Consider the following 16,306-nt stretch of genomic DNA (forward strand, 5'->3'; position numbering starts at 1 on the left):
CCTTTTCTTTCTTTTTTTTTCTTTCTTTTTTCTGGGACTCGGCTGAAGCAGAGTCCCCAGATGGCTGCCAACACTTCCTTGCTGAAGTGTTCGGAGATAATCGGATATCAGCACGGGAACAGTTGGATCCACCGAGGATCTGCGTCCCTATATATCCTTATGTTTTGGCCATAAATTTCTCTGAAACTACTTAACGGATTTGCACCAAATCACAAAAAGCGTGATATACGTAACATAATTTAGCTTCATGGCAAATTTGCGTTATTCCGTTCAGTGGTTCGGCTGTAGGCGTGTCTAAAGGTCCTATGGAAAAATGAATGGGGAAAACGCATTTTGGGACCCCCCTTTATCTCTGCCCCCATTAGACAGATCACCCTGAAACTTTCAAGACAGAAGCTGAACTTAGCAAAGTGTAGGTTTTGAACATTTTGTGAAGATTTGTCAAATGGCACCAAAGTTATAGGCAAAACAAAAAACTATCTTTCTATAGAAACTAGGTCCTACCCATAACTACCTAGTGAAACCTGCCACTAGGTTATATATACACACACACACATACATACAAACACAGAGCTACCTAAAAGAATATTTAAAAATTGTGCACTTGTCCGTATAGTAGTGAAAAAGTATATGGAAAAGTATAAATACATTTCTATTACTTTAGTAAAGTGGTAACAGGTAGGGAACAACAACAGAAACCTACTATTTACCTATATCGAAGGCCCTAACCAGAACGCAGTGTAAGTGTGCTGAAAACGACATGGCTGCCTTTTACATTTCGTAAACACAGCCAATAGCCATTCAGATAATGCCTTCTCATAGGCATGCACTGTGGTATACCACAAAGTTACAGCGATGTACCGGGGCACTAACTATATTTATTTCAACACATAACTTTTACAACACTTGCACTATTTACATCTACTACCAAAAATTAACATTTACACCTTATTGTATATATTCCTGCCACATTACATCTACATTGGTTCACCCACGTTCATGCTACTTCTGTGTTGGAGAGGCTAGTTATTTCTAGAGGGAAGTACGCACCAACCACTAGCAGTAAAGCCCCCACGACAGTGTTGGGTCCAGACAGGGTCTTCAAACATTAGCCCCTGGTACCTTGGCAACGTGCAGGGAGGCCTAACTTAGGAGACAGGTATGCAAATAAGTAAGACAAAACACAAATAAAAATCCTACTCCAATTTATAAAAATAGGAAATATTTATATCTTTAACATGGTCCTAAAACAACAAAAACAAGATAGAGAACCAGAGATATGAATTTTTAAAGATCAAAAGAAAAACTAGTGCTTGGAAGCAAACAACACTCAAAGGGTTTAAAAAAAATAAAAAAAAAAGGTTGCACTGGACCAGGACACAGAACAGTCAAGAGTTCCAGCTGTCAACAATGTAACACTTTTACACTCACTTCCAGAAGTGTTTCTTGATGCAGGAAAGTGGTCCACAGCTCCAATCCAAGGCTCCAGAATCTCCAAGTTGCTTCTTGGGACGCTGGGACTACAATTCCCACAACGTACTTTGCCAAATCCTTAGAAGTCCACTCAATGCTGTCCAGCCTGGTTCTTCTGGCAAGAGTTGATGCAAGTGACTCAGTAGCTCGTTCACACCTGCGCCTACAGGAAGTCCACTCCTGAATCCTTTAGAAGCCAAGCAAGGTCTTCTTTTATGAAGACCAAAGTGTGCAACAGATGCAGTCCTAGTGAGTGCAGTCCTTCTTGGTGCAGACCAGGGTTTCAGCAGGGATCTTGGGGCGTCCACAACAGTAATGCAAGGGCCTGGAAGCTCTGAGATGGTCTTTGGGATGTTGGGACTACGTATCCTAGAATGCACGTAGCCAATTCCTTCAAAGGCCACTGGATGCTGTCCAGCTGGGTTCTTCTTGATGGAGATCGTGCAAGTGAAGCTCTGGTAACCTGCTGCTTTCAGGGAGTCCACTCCTGAGTCCTTTGCAGTCCTTAGGGTTGCAGACCAGGTATCCAGCAGGGCAATCCTTCTTCTTGTAATTTCAGGCAGCAGATCTCAGTTGCAGTGCAGATTGGCCACTTTTATTCAATCATCTTGGGGGACAATCAGGGGGGGCACCCTTGTCCAATGAGCTGCATGTGGCCACCCAGAACCATGACAGCTTCATCTATAGTGTGCCATGTTCTTGTCCCATAAAGCACTGCAATTTAAAATTCCAAGATGGACGATTTTCCTACAGCGGAGCAAGACCTAGTTCAACCACCCTACTGGTGTGACTCATTTTCATTAGCACTTCCCCTCTGGAGATCTGTAAATTCCTTTCCTGGGCCTGCTATCTCTCTGTGGAGTGCAGGGTGAGAGGGCAGCCTGGCTGGCATTCCTTTCTGTCCTGCTTCCTTTGAAGCCCAGTTTGATTTACCCAGTCCCCTTCCTGGCCTGGCCTTGGCATTTGCCACCTCCCCATCACATAACCGCTGCTTAGTGCAGGCCACTTATCTGGAATTTGGCTTACAGAAAATAAAGGGGGTTATTACAACTTTGGAGGAGGTGTTAATCCGTCCCAAAAGTGACGGTAAAGTGTCGGATATACCACCAGCCGTATTACGAGTCCATTATATCCTATGGAACTCGTAATACGGCTGGTGGTATATCCGTCACTTTACCGTCACTTTTGGGACGGATTAACACCTCCTCCAAAGTTGTAATGACCCCCAAAGTCTTTTACCTTCTTTTCTGTATTAGTTATGATAAATTCAATAGTGGCAATTTGCTGGATTTATCATAACCGCTTGTTTGAGTCCTTTCATGGTACATTTAGTTCCATCCTAGCAATACTTATGCTTCTGGAAAATATTCCAATGTTAGCCTATGGAGCTAAATATCTACAATGAGGAAAAATTTTAAGGTGCAGTTTTCCCTCACTAAGGCATATAAAACATCTTTTATAATGTCCCGGCTTATAGTTACATGGCACCCCACCCGTGGGGTACCTAGGGGAGACCTTAGGGGTGACATATATAACAATAAGCTAGATTGTCACTTTGGAAGTACATTTAACTCCAAAGTCAAACTAGCACACATTTTACTTTTTAAAGACAGTCTGTAAGGCAGGGCTGCCTTTAAAAATGACATCAGGCAACACAGCAGTGCACACTCCAGTGAAGGAAACCTACTGGGCCTTTAAACGTCCCTGCCAGGTTATATATAAGGGAGTTGTGGGTAGTTTGAATCCCCCTTGCCCTATTATCTACTAGGGACTTACAGGAGCATGCCATTGCCAATTTTAGTTGTACCATTATACCATATATATTTTATTCAGAGCACTGGCCCTGGGCGTCTTTAGCAGAGCCCAGGGCACAGAGACAGCTAGAAACATTAGGGTGAACATGCTAAAAGGGTGACTTTCTAACATGGCCCCCTCCCAAACGAAAGGGGATGGGAATTAACGTACACCCAGGTTGTCCTCATCAGCTAAGTGGAAAAACTGGGAAAGTCCATCTGCATTGGTATGGGTCACCCATGGTCTGTATTCCACTGTGAAGTCTATCCCCTCTAGGGAAATGGACTATCTCAACAATTTAGGATTCTCCCCCCTCATCTGCATGAGCCATCTGAGAGTTCTGTGGTTAGTTTGAACACAAAAGTGAGTACCAAACAAGTATGGTCTCAGATTTTTCAGGGACCAAACCACAGCAAAGGCTTTCCTCTCAATGGCAATCAATTGTTGCTCTCTGGGGAGCAGTCACCTGCTAATGAAGGCAACGGGCTGATCAAGACCCTATTCATTTACCTGTGCCTATCCCATGCTCTGAAGCATCTGTGTGAACCACAAATTCCTTTGTGTATTCAGAAGCCAGCATCATTGGTGCTGAACACGTAGCTTCTTTAAGGGTGTCAAAGGCCTTCTAATACTCTGGGAATGAGGGACATCTTTGGAATATTTTTAGGAGTGAGTTCTGTCAGGGGAGCCACCATGATCCCATAGTGCTGAACACATCTTCTATAATACCCAGTCAGACCAAGGAAGCCCCTGACCTGTGTCTGGGTTGTAGGAGCAGTCCACTCCAATATGGTTTGGATTTTAGCCTGGAGAGGTTGTACATGGCCTCCACCTACAAGGTGACCCAAGTGCACAACTACACTCTGCCCTATCTGATTCTTACTGGCCTTAATAATCAGGACTGCCTGCTGCAGGGCCTAAAGCACTTCCTTCAGGTGACCCAGGTGATCCTTCCAGGTGGAACTGTACACAGCTCTATCATGCAGATAAGTTGCACTGAACTGCTCCACCCCAACAGGACCCTTTTCACCAACATTTGGAAGGTGGCAGGAGCATCCTTTAAGCCAAATGGTATTACTTTAAATTGGTAATGTCCCTCTGGTGTGGAGAATGCTGACCTCTCCTTTGCTACTTCACTGAGGGCAATCTGCCTGTAGTCTGAAGTCAAATCGAATGTACTCAGGTACTTAGCAGTCCCTGGTTGGGCTTTACATGCAGCATGTTTTATTGTACAAAGTACTGACTGGCTTACAGCTCTCTTTCCTGATTCTTATAGAGCTAGTGGTAGACTACCTGAGAATGCCACAGTGTATTGTTTGGTGCATGGCAGGTTCTGAGCTGTAGAACCTTTGATCATTTACACAATGAGGAGTGTAAATGCAACTAAACCCGGTGCCTGTAAAGAGGAGTCTCTGTAGACATAAGTAAATAGGAGTAGGTGGAGGGAAAAGGGTCTTGAACTAAAGATACACACAAATGCTGAACATGTAAACCACTCATATTACATATCAAGCTAATTTTGGTTTAACTAATGCAATACAGTTGTTCAACAGAAAGGGTCCAATAGTATTCACTTTCATTGCATACCTTTCAAATTGCATTTGCAGTAAACTGGTCTCACAAATGATATGAATCATACCTTTCCATCTCTGATTGTATCAAAACATGCAGTTTCAATTTTCTGGCCATAGTCATGGAGACCCATGTGCCGAAGCATCATCACAGCACTCAAAAGAAGGGCAGTGGGATTTGCCATATCCATCCCAGCAATGTCAGGTGCTGTACCATGAACCTACGGATTGGACAAAAAAAAGCATATTTATCTTCAAACAACAGTAATTGGCACATCCCAATTTCTGCAAAAGAAAAGGCAAGCAAATACACAGAACAATGCAATGTCACTGTGATAACAGTATTCTTTAAGAGTACAGTTATTTATTGACAGATTCACGCAGGTACTGGGAGCCTTGAACATTCCAAGGGGCATAACAGTGGGGGGCATCATTACACAATGTAGTTAAATAATAAGTTCAAATTAGACACTAAGATGATATCAATATGCAAGCAATGATGCAACATAGAGAGATGAATCTAAATTTGAAAAGTGGTAAAAGGGAAGAAAAAGATACTGCTTCAGCCTTGGTTCTCCGGATTAATCTACTCTAATGGTTCATAGCAATGCCACTGCCATTTGCTTGATTAGCATGAAAAAAAGAATAGCATATTTATCTTTTTTTTTTTACTTAACTAAAAGCTGACAATGCGGCCTTTGGTAGCAAAAAGAAAAATGCCGAATAAGCGGAGAGTTGCATTACATCTTAATTGCCCTGTTTTGGAGGAGAGATGCAGAATCATTTCTATAGCAAGATGTGCTTGACGAGTAACCTTCTTTGTTGGCACCAGGAATAGCCTGACTATTCTCTTCAGTTTTGAAGTGGACATACCAAGGAATTACACCTTCTGTTCATTTATGACCACCAATAGAAAGCCAAGTTGTGACAGTATCAAAACAGAGCACAGTAGAAGGCAACATCTAGAAAAATAATCGCAATGGATTCTGTATCAAGTGAACTTGAACTTTTTAGTTTCTCCTTCACAACATTTGTTAACACTACGAATTGCACAAAATAAACTAGACAACGTGCAATGTGAGAAGTGGCTGATACTGGTGGGATAGCATAAAGTGGCAGATTTGCTTGGGTCCTTGCCGGAAGAACCAAAAAAAGTGCCTTGGGATCTGCACCCCTTAAAGTGCAATTCTGATGTTGGAAATCCTTCATGAAACTTACACAGTGGACTTGAAATTATTGTTAAGTGTAGAAATATATCGAAATGCAAATATTCCTTTTGTGTGGAATGGAAGTAGAGTGTTCAATATTGTCACAATCAAAACATATTACCGATTCAAAAATGGCAACTCCATCTGCGCCAATGTTTCCGCTTGGTGTCACCCCAAGTCCCCCAATCAAACCTGCACATAAATCACTGCAAAAAAAAAAAAAAGGCAAATAGAAATTCAATATTAGTTTACTGTAAAAATGACATGTGGAATTTATATCAACTTGAGCATTCACCATTCTGGGCAATGCTGGTTCCACAAGCAACTGCTTAACATTTAAGTAAAATGCCATACTAAAACTACAATTAAAAAAAAAAAGTTCAGTTAATGGAACTTCTCTGGCTATAAGTAGATTTGAAGCCCATTTAAGTGATTCAGTCTTTGCAGTCCGATGAAGCAAAACATAAAACGTTTATGACCTTTACACTCTACCCCCTATTTAGAACTATGCTCCTTCTGCTCAAGACCTTAAGAGAAAGCAAACCCAGAAGTAATAAATTCATCTGGATGGAATGACTACAGCAAAAGTTCAGTGGGGTGAGCTTCACCTACAAAGTGCAATAACTAACAGTAGCAAGTGGCCACCAAGGCAAGGTGCCACAGTGAAGTTAGACAAGGTGGTCTTAGGGGCTCAAGTGACAAGGCGTCATCAAGGCAATGTGCCATAGTAAAGTTAGACACCCTGGTTTTCCATCACCATATATGCTCAAGGGGATCAGCTTTTTCGAGTCTGGGTGGGCAGTGATGCAAAGACCCTCATCTTAGCCCAACCCAGTATCTCACTGGCCACAGCAGTAAGGTCACAGCTAAATTTCAGCTTCTGCAATGCTCAGCATATTTGCAGCACTCTGGGAAGCATAGCTCCTCCAGCATGGCTCAGAAGCATAGCTCTAGTCCTAGGGGTATGGAGGTTCTTAGTCAAAGGTTAATCACAGATTCTGCCTGTGGTCCTCTCTTTCCTCTGCACGTGTGTGCAGGTCTTTTTCTGAAAATAGGCAGAATCCTGAATGCACTTCAGGGGGAGGTGTAATGATACGTGAGTTTTGACCACTGACTCCATGCTGCACTTAGCCTAGCACTACAACGTCACATTAGTAACCACCAGCTTAATTTTGCCTATAGACTTTATTTTACCATTAGCCACTGCCACATTAAAAGCTGCAAGTAGTTTTCCACATTGTACAATGTGCACATGTTTTTATTCTTCGTGTTTTTTTACCACTAGGGGCTTAGGCTGATAAGAATGTACTCAGATGGCAGGGAACAGACTTGTTTGGATTTGGCACCTTGGGATTGTGGCTAAGTCCGACATGTTATTTTCAAAGCAGGCCTAAAGCAATCAGCATTTTTTGAATAAACTTCTGCAGGGAGAAGGAGGATCTAGACTTTTCCTCTCCTGTTTGTTCAAAGTATAAGAGGCCGAGACCAGATGGACCAGGGACAGAGAGTGTTTGCAGATCTCAGGCACCTCCAGGACGCTGGAGTGTGCCAACCTTCCCGTGAGGATAATTGATCTCTCTCCTCTATCAATTCTGGGATCTGGCGATCTGATGCTGAATAGGAGGGAGATGAAGCAGTGATACCCTTTTCTCATGGTGATGCATATTTTTTTTAATTCATTATTTGCTTTGCATTATAATATAGATACATATATCATTTGTACATTCTTTCATGTGATTGCTGTGACCATTTTTTAACGTGTGCTTTCAGCATGCTAATCTCCTTTTAGGAACCTTGCGTAGTGAAATAATAAATGTCTTCTTTGGACCAAGAAGCGAATTCCAGAGATTTTTGTCAGTGCATGAGTGTTTCAGCTCGGTCATTAGTGGAGCAAAACAGAAGGGTAACATATCCATTCATGGGGCAGCTGGTTTAAATTCAAATGTCCAGTCAAATCCAAAGTCAGGCTCACAGAGGAGTTACAGTTACCAGTTGAATACTGGTGTCAATGAGCAGTTGAAGCAGATCAATTTAGCTATATACGTTGGTTTTTTTCTTTCTTTAGCTGTTAGGCATGTTTAGGTAACTTCCAGGTGTACAGAATTTTTGGCAAAAAAAGGAACCCCAATACAGGGAGATATAGCAATTTCCCCAGCGCCTCAGAATGTAGTGAAGTGGAGGAGAAAGACTACTAACACAGGCTATCTGACACTACAACTTCACTCCTTATTTCTTTCTTCAAAGGAAAGGCTTGCTGACCTACAAAGAAAACAAGAGATTTACCAACATCCCTGTGCCTCGGAAAAACTAGTTGAGTTGTAGTGTGGAAGTCACATATGTTTGCTTAATAAGTATCTGAATGTACTGAATCGCTTCCACCCTTTCCATAGCATCCAGTCATTCTCCGCTTAAGAGTGAGCATCAATGTAACACTTCGGAGCACACAAGCAGCTGTGTTTAACATCTGGCATTTATCTTGTGCCAGCATGTAGTTATATCAATCTAGTTTTAAGAAAAGTCTATAACTTAATTTCAAATGTTCACCTCTACAGAGTATAAAACGCTGTCTGTAATAGGTCCAGCAAGTTTCACATGAACGCAGTTGACACACAGCTTTACCTAAAGATTTCCTCCCCGGAAGATTAACTGACACACTGGCTATCACAGAACCATCACAAACTGAATGCCCTTAAAGCAGAATTCCTACTCATATCCCCGCCACCCAGCACACCACCAGCTGAAGAATGGATAACCCACCTTAGTGCCCTCAATTGAATACCTGCTATTATCGAGTCAACAAAGTCTCACCAGATAATGCTGTATAAGAACCTCAGCACACATCAATGCAGCCACAAATGGAGCTTCTATCTACATTAATCTCCTCAGGAAGGTAAAACCATATATACCACCTCCAGATTTCAAGACAGCAGCACAGTCCCTAATCATCTTCAGACTGGAATATAAGGAGGCAACTACTACCTCAGGAGTGCTAGCTCCCTCCTGCTAGAGCTGCCAATATTCAGAAAAAAGAAGACCTATGACCGCACTTTCTCAGGGTCGGCCCCTAAAATTTGGAACTCTCTTTCTCCTGAAACACGGGCAAACCCCCTCACCTTGGGACTTTAAGAAATAAGTCAAAATTATCTTATTAAAACGGATCCCTTCCATGAGATCTCAATTTCAAGATCAGGCCTGATCATTCGGGCACCAGAGACTCTAGAAGGTTTGGATACAGCATGCCATCACGCTTCCACTATAGCTATGCCAGTTGTCCTCTCCTCACCCAAGGTGGTATGGGACCGTGTACAGTTCGTTTTTCCTTTGATTATTTCTTATGGGATTGTTATATGTGTTGTAACGGGATGGGGGTTTCTCTCTCTACAGAGCTCTGATACCCTTGGGTCTTCTTCGTGCTTTATAAAACTCTCTAAATAAATGACTGAATAAGCAATTCTATTTCTGTTAATTGCATTTGTTAATAATGTATTTTAAGTGCTTACTGTGTTCAACAGATTGAAATACTGTAGTTACAATAGTAATGCTGTTTTTAATATATGTGGCTAAAACATATTAGGTGGAGAAATGTCCCTTCTATTATTAGTGTTGCCTTAATTTTCCCACCACAGATATCTGGGTGACTGGCCTGCACTAACTATCTATGCTTTCATTTTGGTGGAGAGCTGCTACATCTATATTGCTTTCTACTTTCCCAAATAAACAGGGTTACGTCTGGAGCTTCAGACACTTCCCTAAACTTTTCTGAAATGCTAAGATTTTTCCCTTATACCCTACCCACTTTAGGCCTCAAATAATCAGCAGTAGTTTTAAAATGGAATAGTGCCCTCCTACATTCGTCTCACCTCATCCCCTTCACATTTAATTTTTAATCGTTCACCTGTGGAATCTCAGCATTGTTTTCCGATATAAATGCATTAATTAAATAATCCTGATTTTGAAATCTGGTTTGACATTACAGCTGTCCACAAGACCACCGGTTACCAATGCTTTGAAATACGCAAAGTGGGATTTGGCTCTGCCCATAGAAGTATTTATCTCTCACCTCATGCTGTTTGACATATCATTTCGGCTGTGCAGTGGAATGCAAGCCTTTGGGGTGCTTGCACTGCAATGTAGGAGGGAGTATTTTACCTTTCAAAAGTACAGTGAATCATCACACATCATATAGTTTTTTGCACCTATGCTATGTATACAGTACACAATTGTTTTTGCTTTTCACTGTAGAATGCATTTATAATGTTTTAGTCAGGACTCAGAAAATGCCAGAACTATTGGCTTTGCCAATGCTTGTTTCTAGTCTGTCGTCTAAGCATCAGGTCATCATTGTACCCTTGTTTTTTTTCCTTCACTGATACTATGTGTGCCATAACCTTAAACTGTCTTCCATGTTCCTTAATGCTTTTAAAATGACTTGTGAATGTATTTCCCCAGAATCTTGATACTGCTACTATGAAGTTCAGTTTACAGCAGGGTCCACGATTACACCCATTACACCATTGAATGAACAGCATTCAATCATATGCTATTACTTTGTTATGGGACCCAGGTGCTTGAAACATCAGCTTTCCAGGTAATGGTACAGTCTTCGATCATGACAGTCCTCCGAATACCATATCGCCTGTGAATGTTTTCTAAGACTGGGCCTATCCTAACCTAAAAGCATGAGCCACGAGTCAGTCAGTGTGCAAATTAAATTCACCCACTTACAATTTGCAAGTGAAAAAGGCTCTATGAAAGCAGATACGCTCAGTATTTACGCTGGTTGCGAGCAGTCTGATTGCCACATAGCAACAGTTGAGGCTCCACTGGCCTGCGCATTCGAGTGAGCGGAGTATTGCTTCTTGTACCCACAAGCCCATGCCCAATCACCTCCTGCTAGCCAGCCCCTGCTGCCTCGAGGGGATGGGGCAGAAGGACACTGGCAGAAGCGTGAGCCACTCAGAATCCAGTTAAGGTAACTAGATCTGTTAGTACCCTTACGCAACATGCGCACACACAAGGGATGAAACTGGCACCGACCGAGCACTGTGGAGAGATGAACTGGCAAAGATCTAGGAGAGGGAAAGAACTGTTTCTGAAGAGTTCACATTTAGCAGTTCCAGAACCACAACTGTACATCAAAATGCAGCTTTTCTCTGGATAAGGAGGAATTTATGTAAACATCAGTGGAGTATATTAAATGTATCGACCATCACCCTTCCTTAAGGTAGGTTTCAACACAAAATCTACTCACCAAATACAATATCAGGGATACCTGTGTACAAAGACAACATGCAAATTAAGCTATCTTTCCCATGCCTTTCTGCATCACACCACTGATAAGCACATCTAAAGGTTTGTCACAAAATGTCCGATGCACACATTCAAGCCTTACACAACCCCAAAATACTCCTCACACAGACCACAGTCTGAAACACACATCTAATAACAGTGCACAACAAACTGAGTAGCTTCTTAATTAATCACCCATAAAGTGTTTAAAGTTCTCAACACTGCAGTATTGTATAATGGAATTCAAGTAATTGGATGGTAGGCTTGAGTTAGAATTCTTGACCTATCTGTTCCTTGGACATTGTAAAAATAAAGTGGACTGCCCATATCAAAGTTTTACTAATAGTCACTTAAAATTCAAAATTAATTCGAAGGAAGCAACAAAAAACTGATTACCTTTTGTTTTAGGTCTGAATGTGAAATAATGACCAACCAATTAAGGAAGAAATAACAAGTGGAGGAACAGGCAAATTGCCTCTTGTCTTTTCTACTCCAGCCTGAGGAGGTCATAACTGAATAAGGCCGAAACGCGTCAATGGTTCCGATAGAGAGTCCGGTACTGGGGACAACAAGCGATCTGCCCAACAAATTCAGAAGTGTTTTTTGTTGTGCTTCTCCTGATGGTTCACTACCTCTATGGTGGACTGGTATATGGACTAAAAGTTTAGACAACTACAAAGTATTTAGTTGACAACTTACCAAAGATACCAGCAAAAGTGGGAACAGTGGTGCTGACTTTGTCTTTTTCGCATAATCTTCCTAGCAATGGTTTTGCAGATTAAAGTTCGGATGCACACAGTGAAGGCTTGTTTAAAAGACGAGGATTATTAGGTAAGGATCTAAGTGGATGTATAATCCACGCACTGCACATTGCCTAGCTAGTAGTTTATTATTTAGGGTGTTACTCTAGAAATGTCATTCTACAAGCAGAAAGGAGCAATCGAACGGCATGATCCTAAAAATGATACTGTATGAATACAGACCTACCTAAGGATATCTCCGTATAAATTGGGCATTACAAGCACATCAAATTCTGTTGGGTCTTGTACCATCTAGAAAAAAATTAAATGTATGGAAATGATTACCAATGTTTAAACCGTAAAGCATTTTGCAACGAAACAATTGCATTGATCACATACTTACATTTAAACATACAGTATCAAGGTACATTTCATTAAACTTGATATCTTTAAAGTCTTCAGCAATCTCTCTGCATTTCTTCAGAAAAAGTCCATCAGACATTCTCCTGGAATTTAAAACATGTATATGTATTAAAGCAAATGGCAAATAAAACCGCATTTCTCAACATCACAACTGTGTCTTGTTTACTTCTGGATAATATCAACTAGATAGCTATCTAATATATATATATATATATATATATATATATATATATATATATTATATGATTTTCCAAGCAACATTCAGGTAAACAAAAACCTTTGAAATTCCTTAAACAAATGTGTATTTTATTTAGTTTGTAACTCAAGCAAGAATGCATTTTAAATACTTGTGAGACCTACAAAGGGCTTTCACAAAAAATAGCAATTCTATATTCTTTCAGTACATCAGCTTCTTCAAAATAATGTTTTGTGCGACTGATTTAGACATGCACGCGCTAATACTTTCTCTGCATGTAAAAATTCAGTTATGGGCCTAAAAATTAGTCTGCTTTCATTTCTAGTTATTTTCTTCGGGAAAAGTGTGCAAACCAAGAGCTACAACAGAATTGCTTTGATTTGTGGCTTTTTCCACTGTGTGTACAATAGGAGTTCTAAACGAAAACCAACAACACAACAGGCCAGTGTGCTTACTATCACACCAAAAGATCACTGACTATCATAATCCAAACCACAAAAAGGTGGAGGAACACAAAACTAGAAGAACAGCTTGTTCAGATAATACCTACAGTCAGTCCTGTGTAAACACTCTGGATTCAGAGTGGTGACACCCGAGAGCGTGCAGGTAGTGAGTGTTAACTCGTTGTAACACTGCTTGCTAGCAGCCCAGGCTATCAGGATAGACAAATGGTATTTGCAGCTTTCAATATTGCTGAACCAACTAAAAGAGGAGCTGGGACATGTGGTCTATTCAGTTAATACCATAGTTTGCTGCCGACACTACCTACACATTTTCATGTCATGTTGGCATGTTCCACTCTGCTAAAGGAAAGGGTTTGAACAACAAAGATTTCATGGTTTTAGCGGCCAATAAGTGAACGCACTCAACCAATCTGCTCATTCACGCAACACTTGGGAGAGCATGTGATTTCTGCTAAAAAAAAAAAAGCAGCAGAGGAAAGTCACAACATGGGAAGAACGGTTAGACAATGACATAGGCTACCTTGCAGGCACAGCCCTTCAACTGATGCCCGGCAATGCTAGACACGTCACTACACATGCTCAGCAAGCGGATACCAAGTAAAAATAAGATTCCCTTATTTAGTGTTTGTTTGTTTGTTTCTGGTTCACCGTTCAGCATCTGGGCAGATTTTAGTAAATAGAAAAAAAGGTACACATTTCCTCTTTGTAATTCAGAAACAAGATTTGACTATAGTCAGGCATCCTAAAAGGAAATAGACGAAATCTTTGGTGAAGAACTGGAGTGTACAGAAACATTGAGATGAGCTATTTTTAATGCTCAAAGCCGATTTGTAATGTAATTTGATATCTGCGAATACTCCACCTGTGCGGCAAAATTGGCACCGAGGAAAAGGATGGGCTTAAAATGTTCTTTTTTTTTTAGTCACATATCTCAGGGAACATGTCGAGGATGATTTCAACCTTGAACAGCTACACGAAGGTATGGAAATATAAATTGGGGTTCAGGGATTCACTGAAAACTGAAGGAATGCCAAACCTGGCACTCCTAAACAAAGTACACACTGCATTTCCATTTTACTTTGGATGTGCTGTTTTATTGTACTTGTGCATTTCAAAGCATTTCACAATCACTTGGGGTCAGAACATAAAAAGTTCGTTTTTAGCCTCAACGGGAGAGTTTGCCCCAGTTAACAGGATGGATTATCTGCTAATTACCTACAGCTTATTCTTTGAGGTCATACAGGACAGCATCCATTTTATCACTGGATCGTATTTATAAGAAGTAAATTGCATAAAAAGTCCTGAGTGACCTTATATTCACATCACAAGAACACCTCTCTCATCTCTGTGATGAAAAATACCATAAACAGGGGCTCAGTAGGAGATATGTGCCCAAACTTACCTTCGAAACAAAATATTACCCAAGCAAAGCGATTTATAGTCACCTAAGAGATTATGTTTGAAAGCCAATGATTAGGCAAGAAGCAGGGTTTCCTACCCGGATGCGTTAATGCGAGAAGGCAGTGGCAGTCGTGTTCAAACAAAACCTGGCCAGACGGGCCACTCTACAACACAGAGCTCGAGTTTCTTGTGTGCTCATACACTGTGGGCTAGTTGCACATGAAGTGCTCAGGTACTCTGATAAGGTGGCAATGGGGAGTCACAAGCCGGTTCTGGTAATAATGGGAACGCAAAGTAATGGGACTGTATCTCATCCAACTTTATTTCAATAGAGGGAGATGTAAATCAACCTTTAGGATGTAACTGTTATATCTTTCATTGTGTACTGTACTGAGGTTAATGTAGGAGGTGTTAGCCTTGTAATATTTGAGGAAAATAATATTGTTGCAGTAATGTAAACTGTATTGGTTCAAATATGGACCAAGGTTCAAGAATAAAGCTAGGCCACACTATTTTGGTCTTTGACAGCATTATAGATGCTGGACAGGATTACTCATCTGCTTTGTGACTTGTGCACTATTCAAACCAGATTACAATTATCACATTGCAGGTTCACCCAAACACTAGGGTAAAATCGTGATAAACCAACTAGAAGAAAAAAAAACAACTAGAAGAAAAAAAATGGTAAAAGGTGACATAACAAAGTGAACACAAGGTATATGCCGCAGTAAATCAAAGGTTGCCTACTACTGAGAAAAAAAAATCATGTCTTCGCAGAAACTAGGAATGAAGTTTCTGAAAGGATCTGGAAATACTTAAATAAAACGTGTTGTGCTCCTGTCTTTACCTGTGTCTTAACGCAATTATATGATTGTAAATAATAAGCCCATGTGACGAGCGCATTTTTAGCTGTAAATTTACAACAAGCTTTCAAATCACGAGAAAGGAAATAAAAACAGACTAGGTACTTCTACTCTGCAGCTGAATTGTGGGTCATTGTGTGATGGATAGAAAAAAAACTGGGATGGAAAAGTAATGGTAATTTATTAGACAATTTTGCAAGATATCAAAGGGCTACTGAGTTTATTAACAAAGTCAAAATCGAAACTGGAAAGTTTAAAAAAATAAATTGTATCGTTTCATAGTAATGGACCAGTGACAGAGCTGGTAAAAACGTTAGGCTGAGTTATACGGTTGGGCTAGTAAAGTTTGTTCTATAACTACAACAAGCGTGCAAATGCAAACACTACAGACATGGAACATCACTTCTTAGTTAACTAATTCTACCTAGGTGCTCAGTAACTTCCGTAGTAGAGCAATGCAGGGTCTGTTTTTTGTACCAAACAGAAGGATGCTGTTATGCCTGTCATTCAGTGGCTATAACTCTAAAAATAACACATTCCACGCACTGCGGCAGCATAAAAACACCAAACAGACGTACATGATGTTTGCTTTGTGTACAGCTGTGACAGTCGTTCTTTGGTTGTTCCTAGCATACTCGAAAGCAAATTGTGCAATGCGTCTGCTTGCCCCCTCCGTGATGAGTTTGATACTCTGGACAACACCGTCAACAATCTGGAAAGCAAAAACAGGTGTTATCTGGAAATGTGGGAAATAAGTTGATCACACAAAACGAAAAACATACATTTCGGAAATTGGCATCACCATAAAACCTTACCTTTCTTTAAACATCCAAACTTAATATTCTAAACTTGGTATGTAACAGGTAGACCGCTGTACACACATA

At 40.7% G+C, this 16,306-nt stretch overlaps 1 protein-coding gene across 1 annotated transcript in view; it reads right to left on the minus strand.

Annotated features, from left to right (window-relative positions):
• IDH3A (isocitrate dehydrogenase (NAD(+)) 3 catalytic subunit alpha) overlaps positions 1–16,306 on the minus strand; it is a 102,330-nt gene that overhangs the window by 41,944 nt on the left and 44,080 nt on the right. Inside the window, exons 6-10 of the mRNA XM_069222052.1 lie at positions 16,001–16,134; positions 12,479–12,581; positions 12,323–12,387; positions 6,168–6,252; positions 4,907–5,059 (exon numbers count right to left, since the gene is read on the minus strand). Of these exons, the coding sequence (XP_069078153.1) occupies positions 4,907–5,059; positions 6,168–6,252; positions 12,323–12,387; positions 12,479–12,581; positions 16,001–16,134 (540 nt within the window). The remainder of the gene's footprint in view (positions 1–4,906; positions 5,060–6,167; positions 6,253–12,322; positions 12,388–12,478; positions 12,582–16,000; positions 16,135–16,306) is intronic.

The sequence above is a fragment of the Pleurodeles waltl genome, chromosome 3_1 (genome assembly GCF_031143425.1).
Source record: "Pleurodeles waltl isolate 20211129_DDA chromosome 3_1, aPleWal1.hap1.20221129, whole genome shotgun sequence".
Classification (NCBI taxonomy): domain Eukaryota; kingdom Metazoa; phylum Chordata; class Amphibia; order Caudata; family Salamandridae; genus Pleurodeles; species Pleurodeles waltl.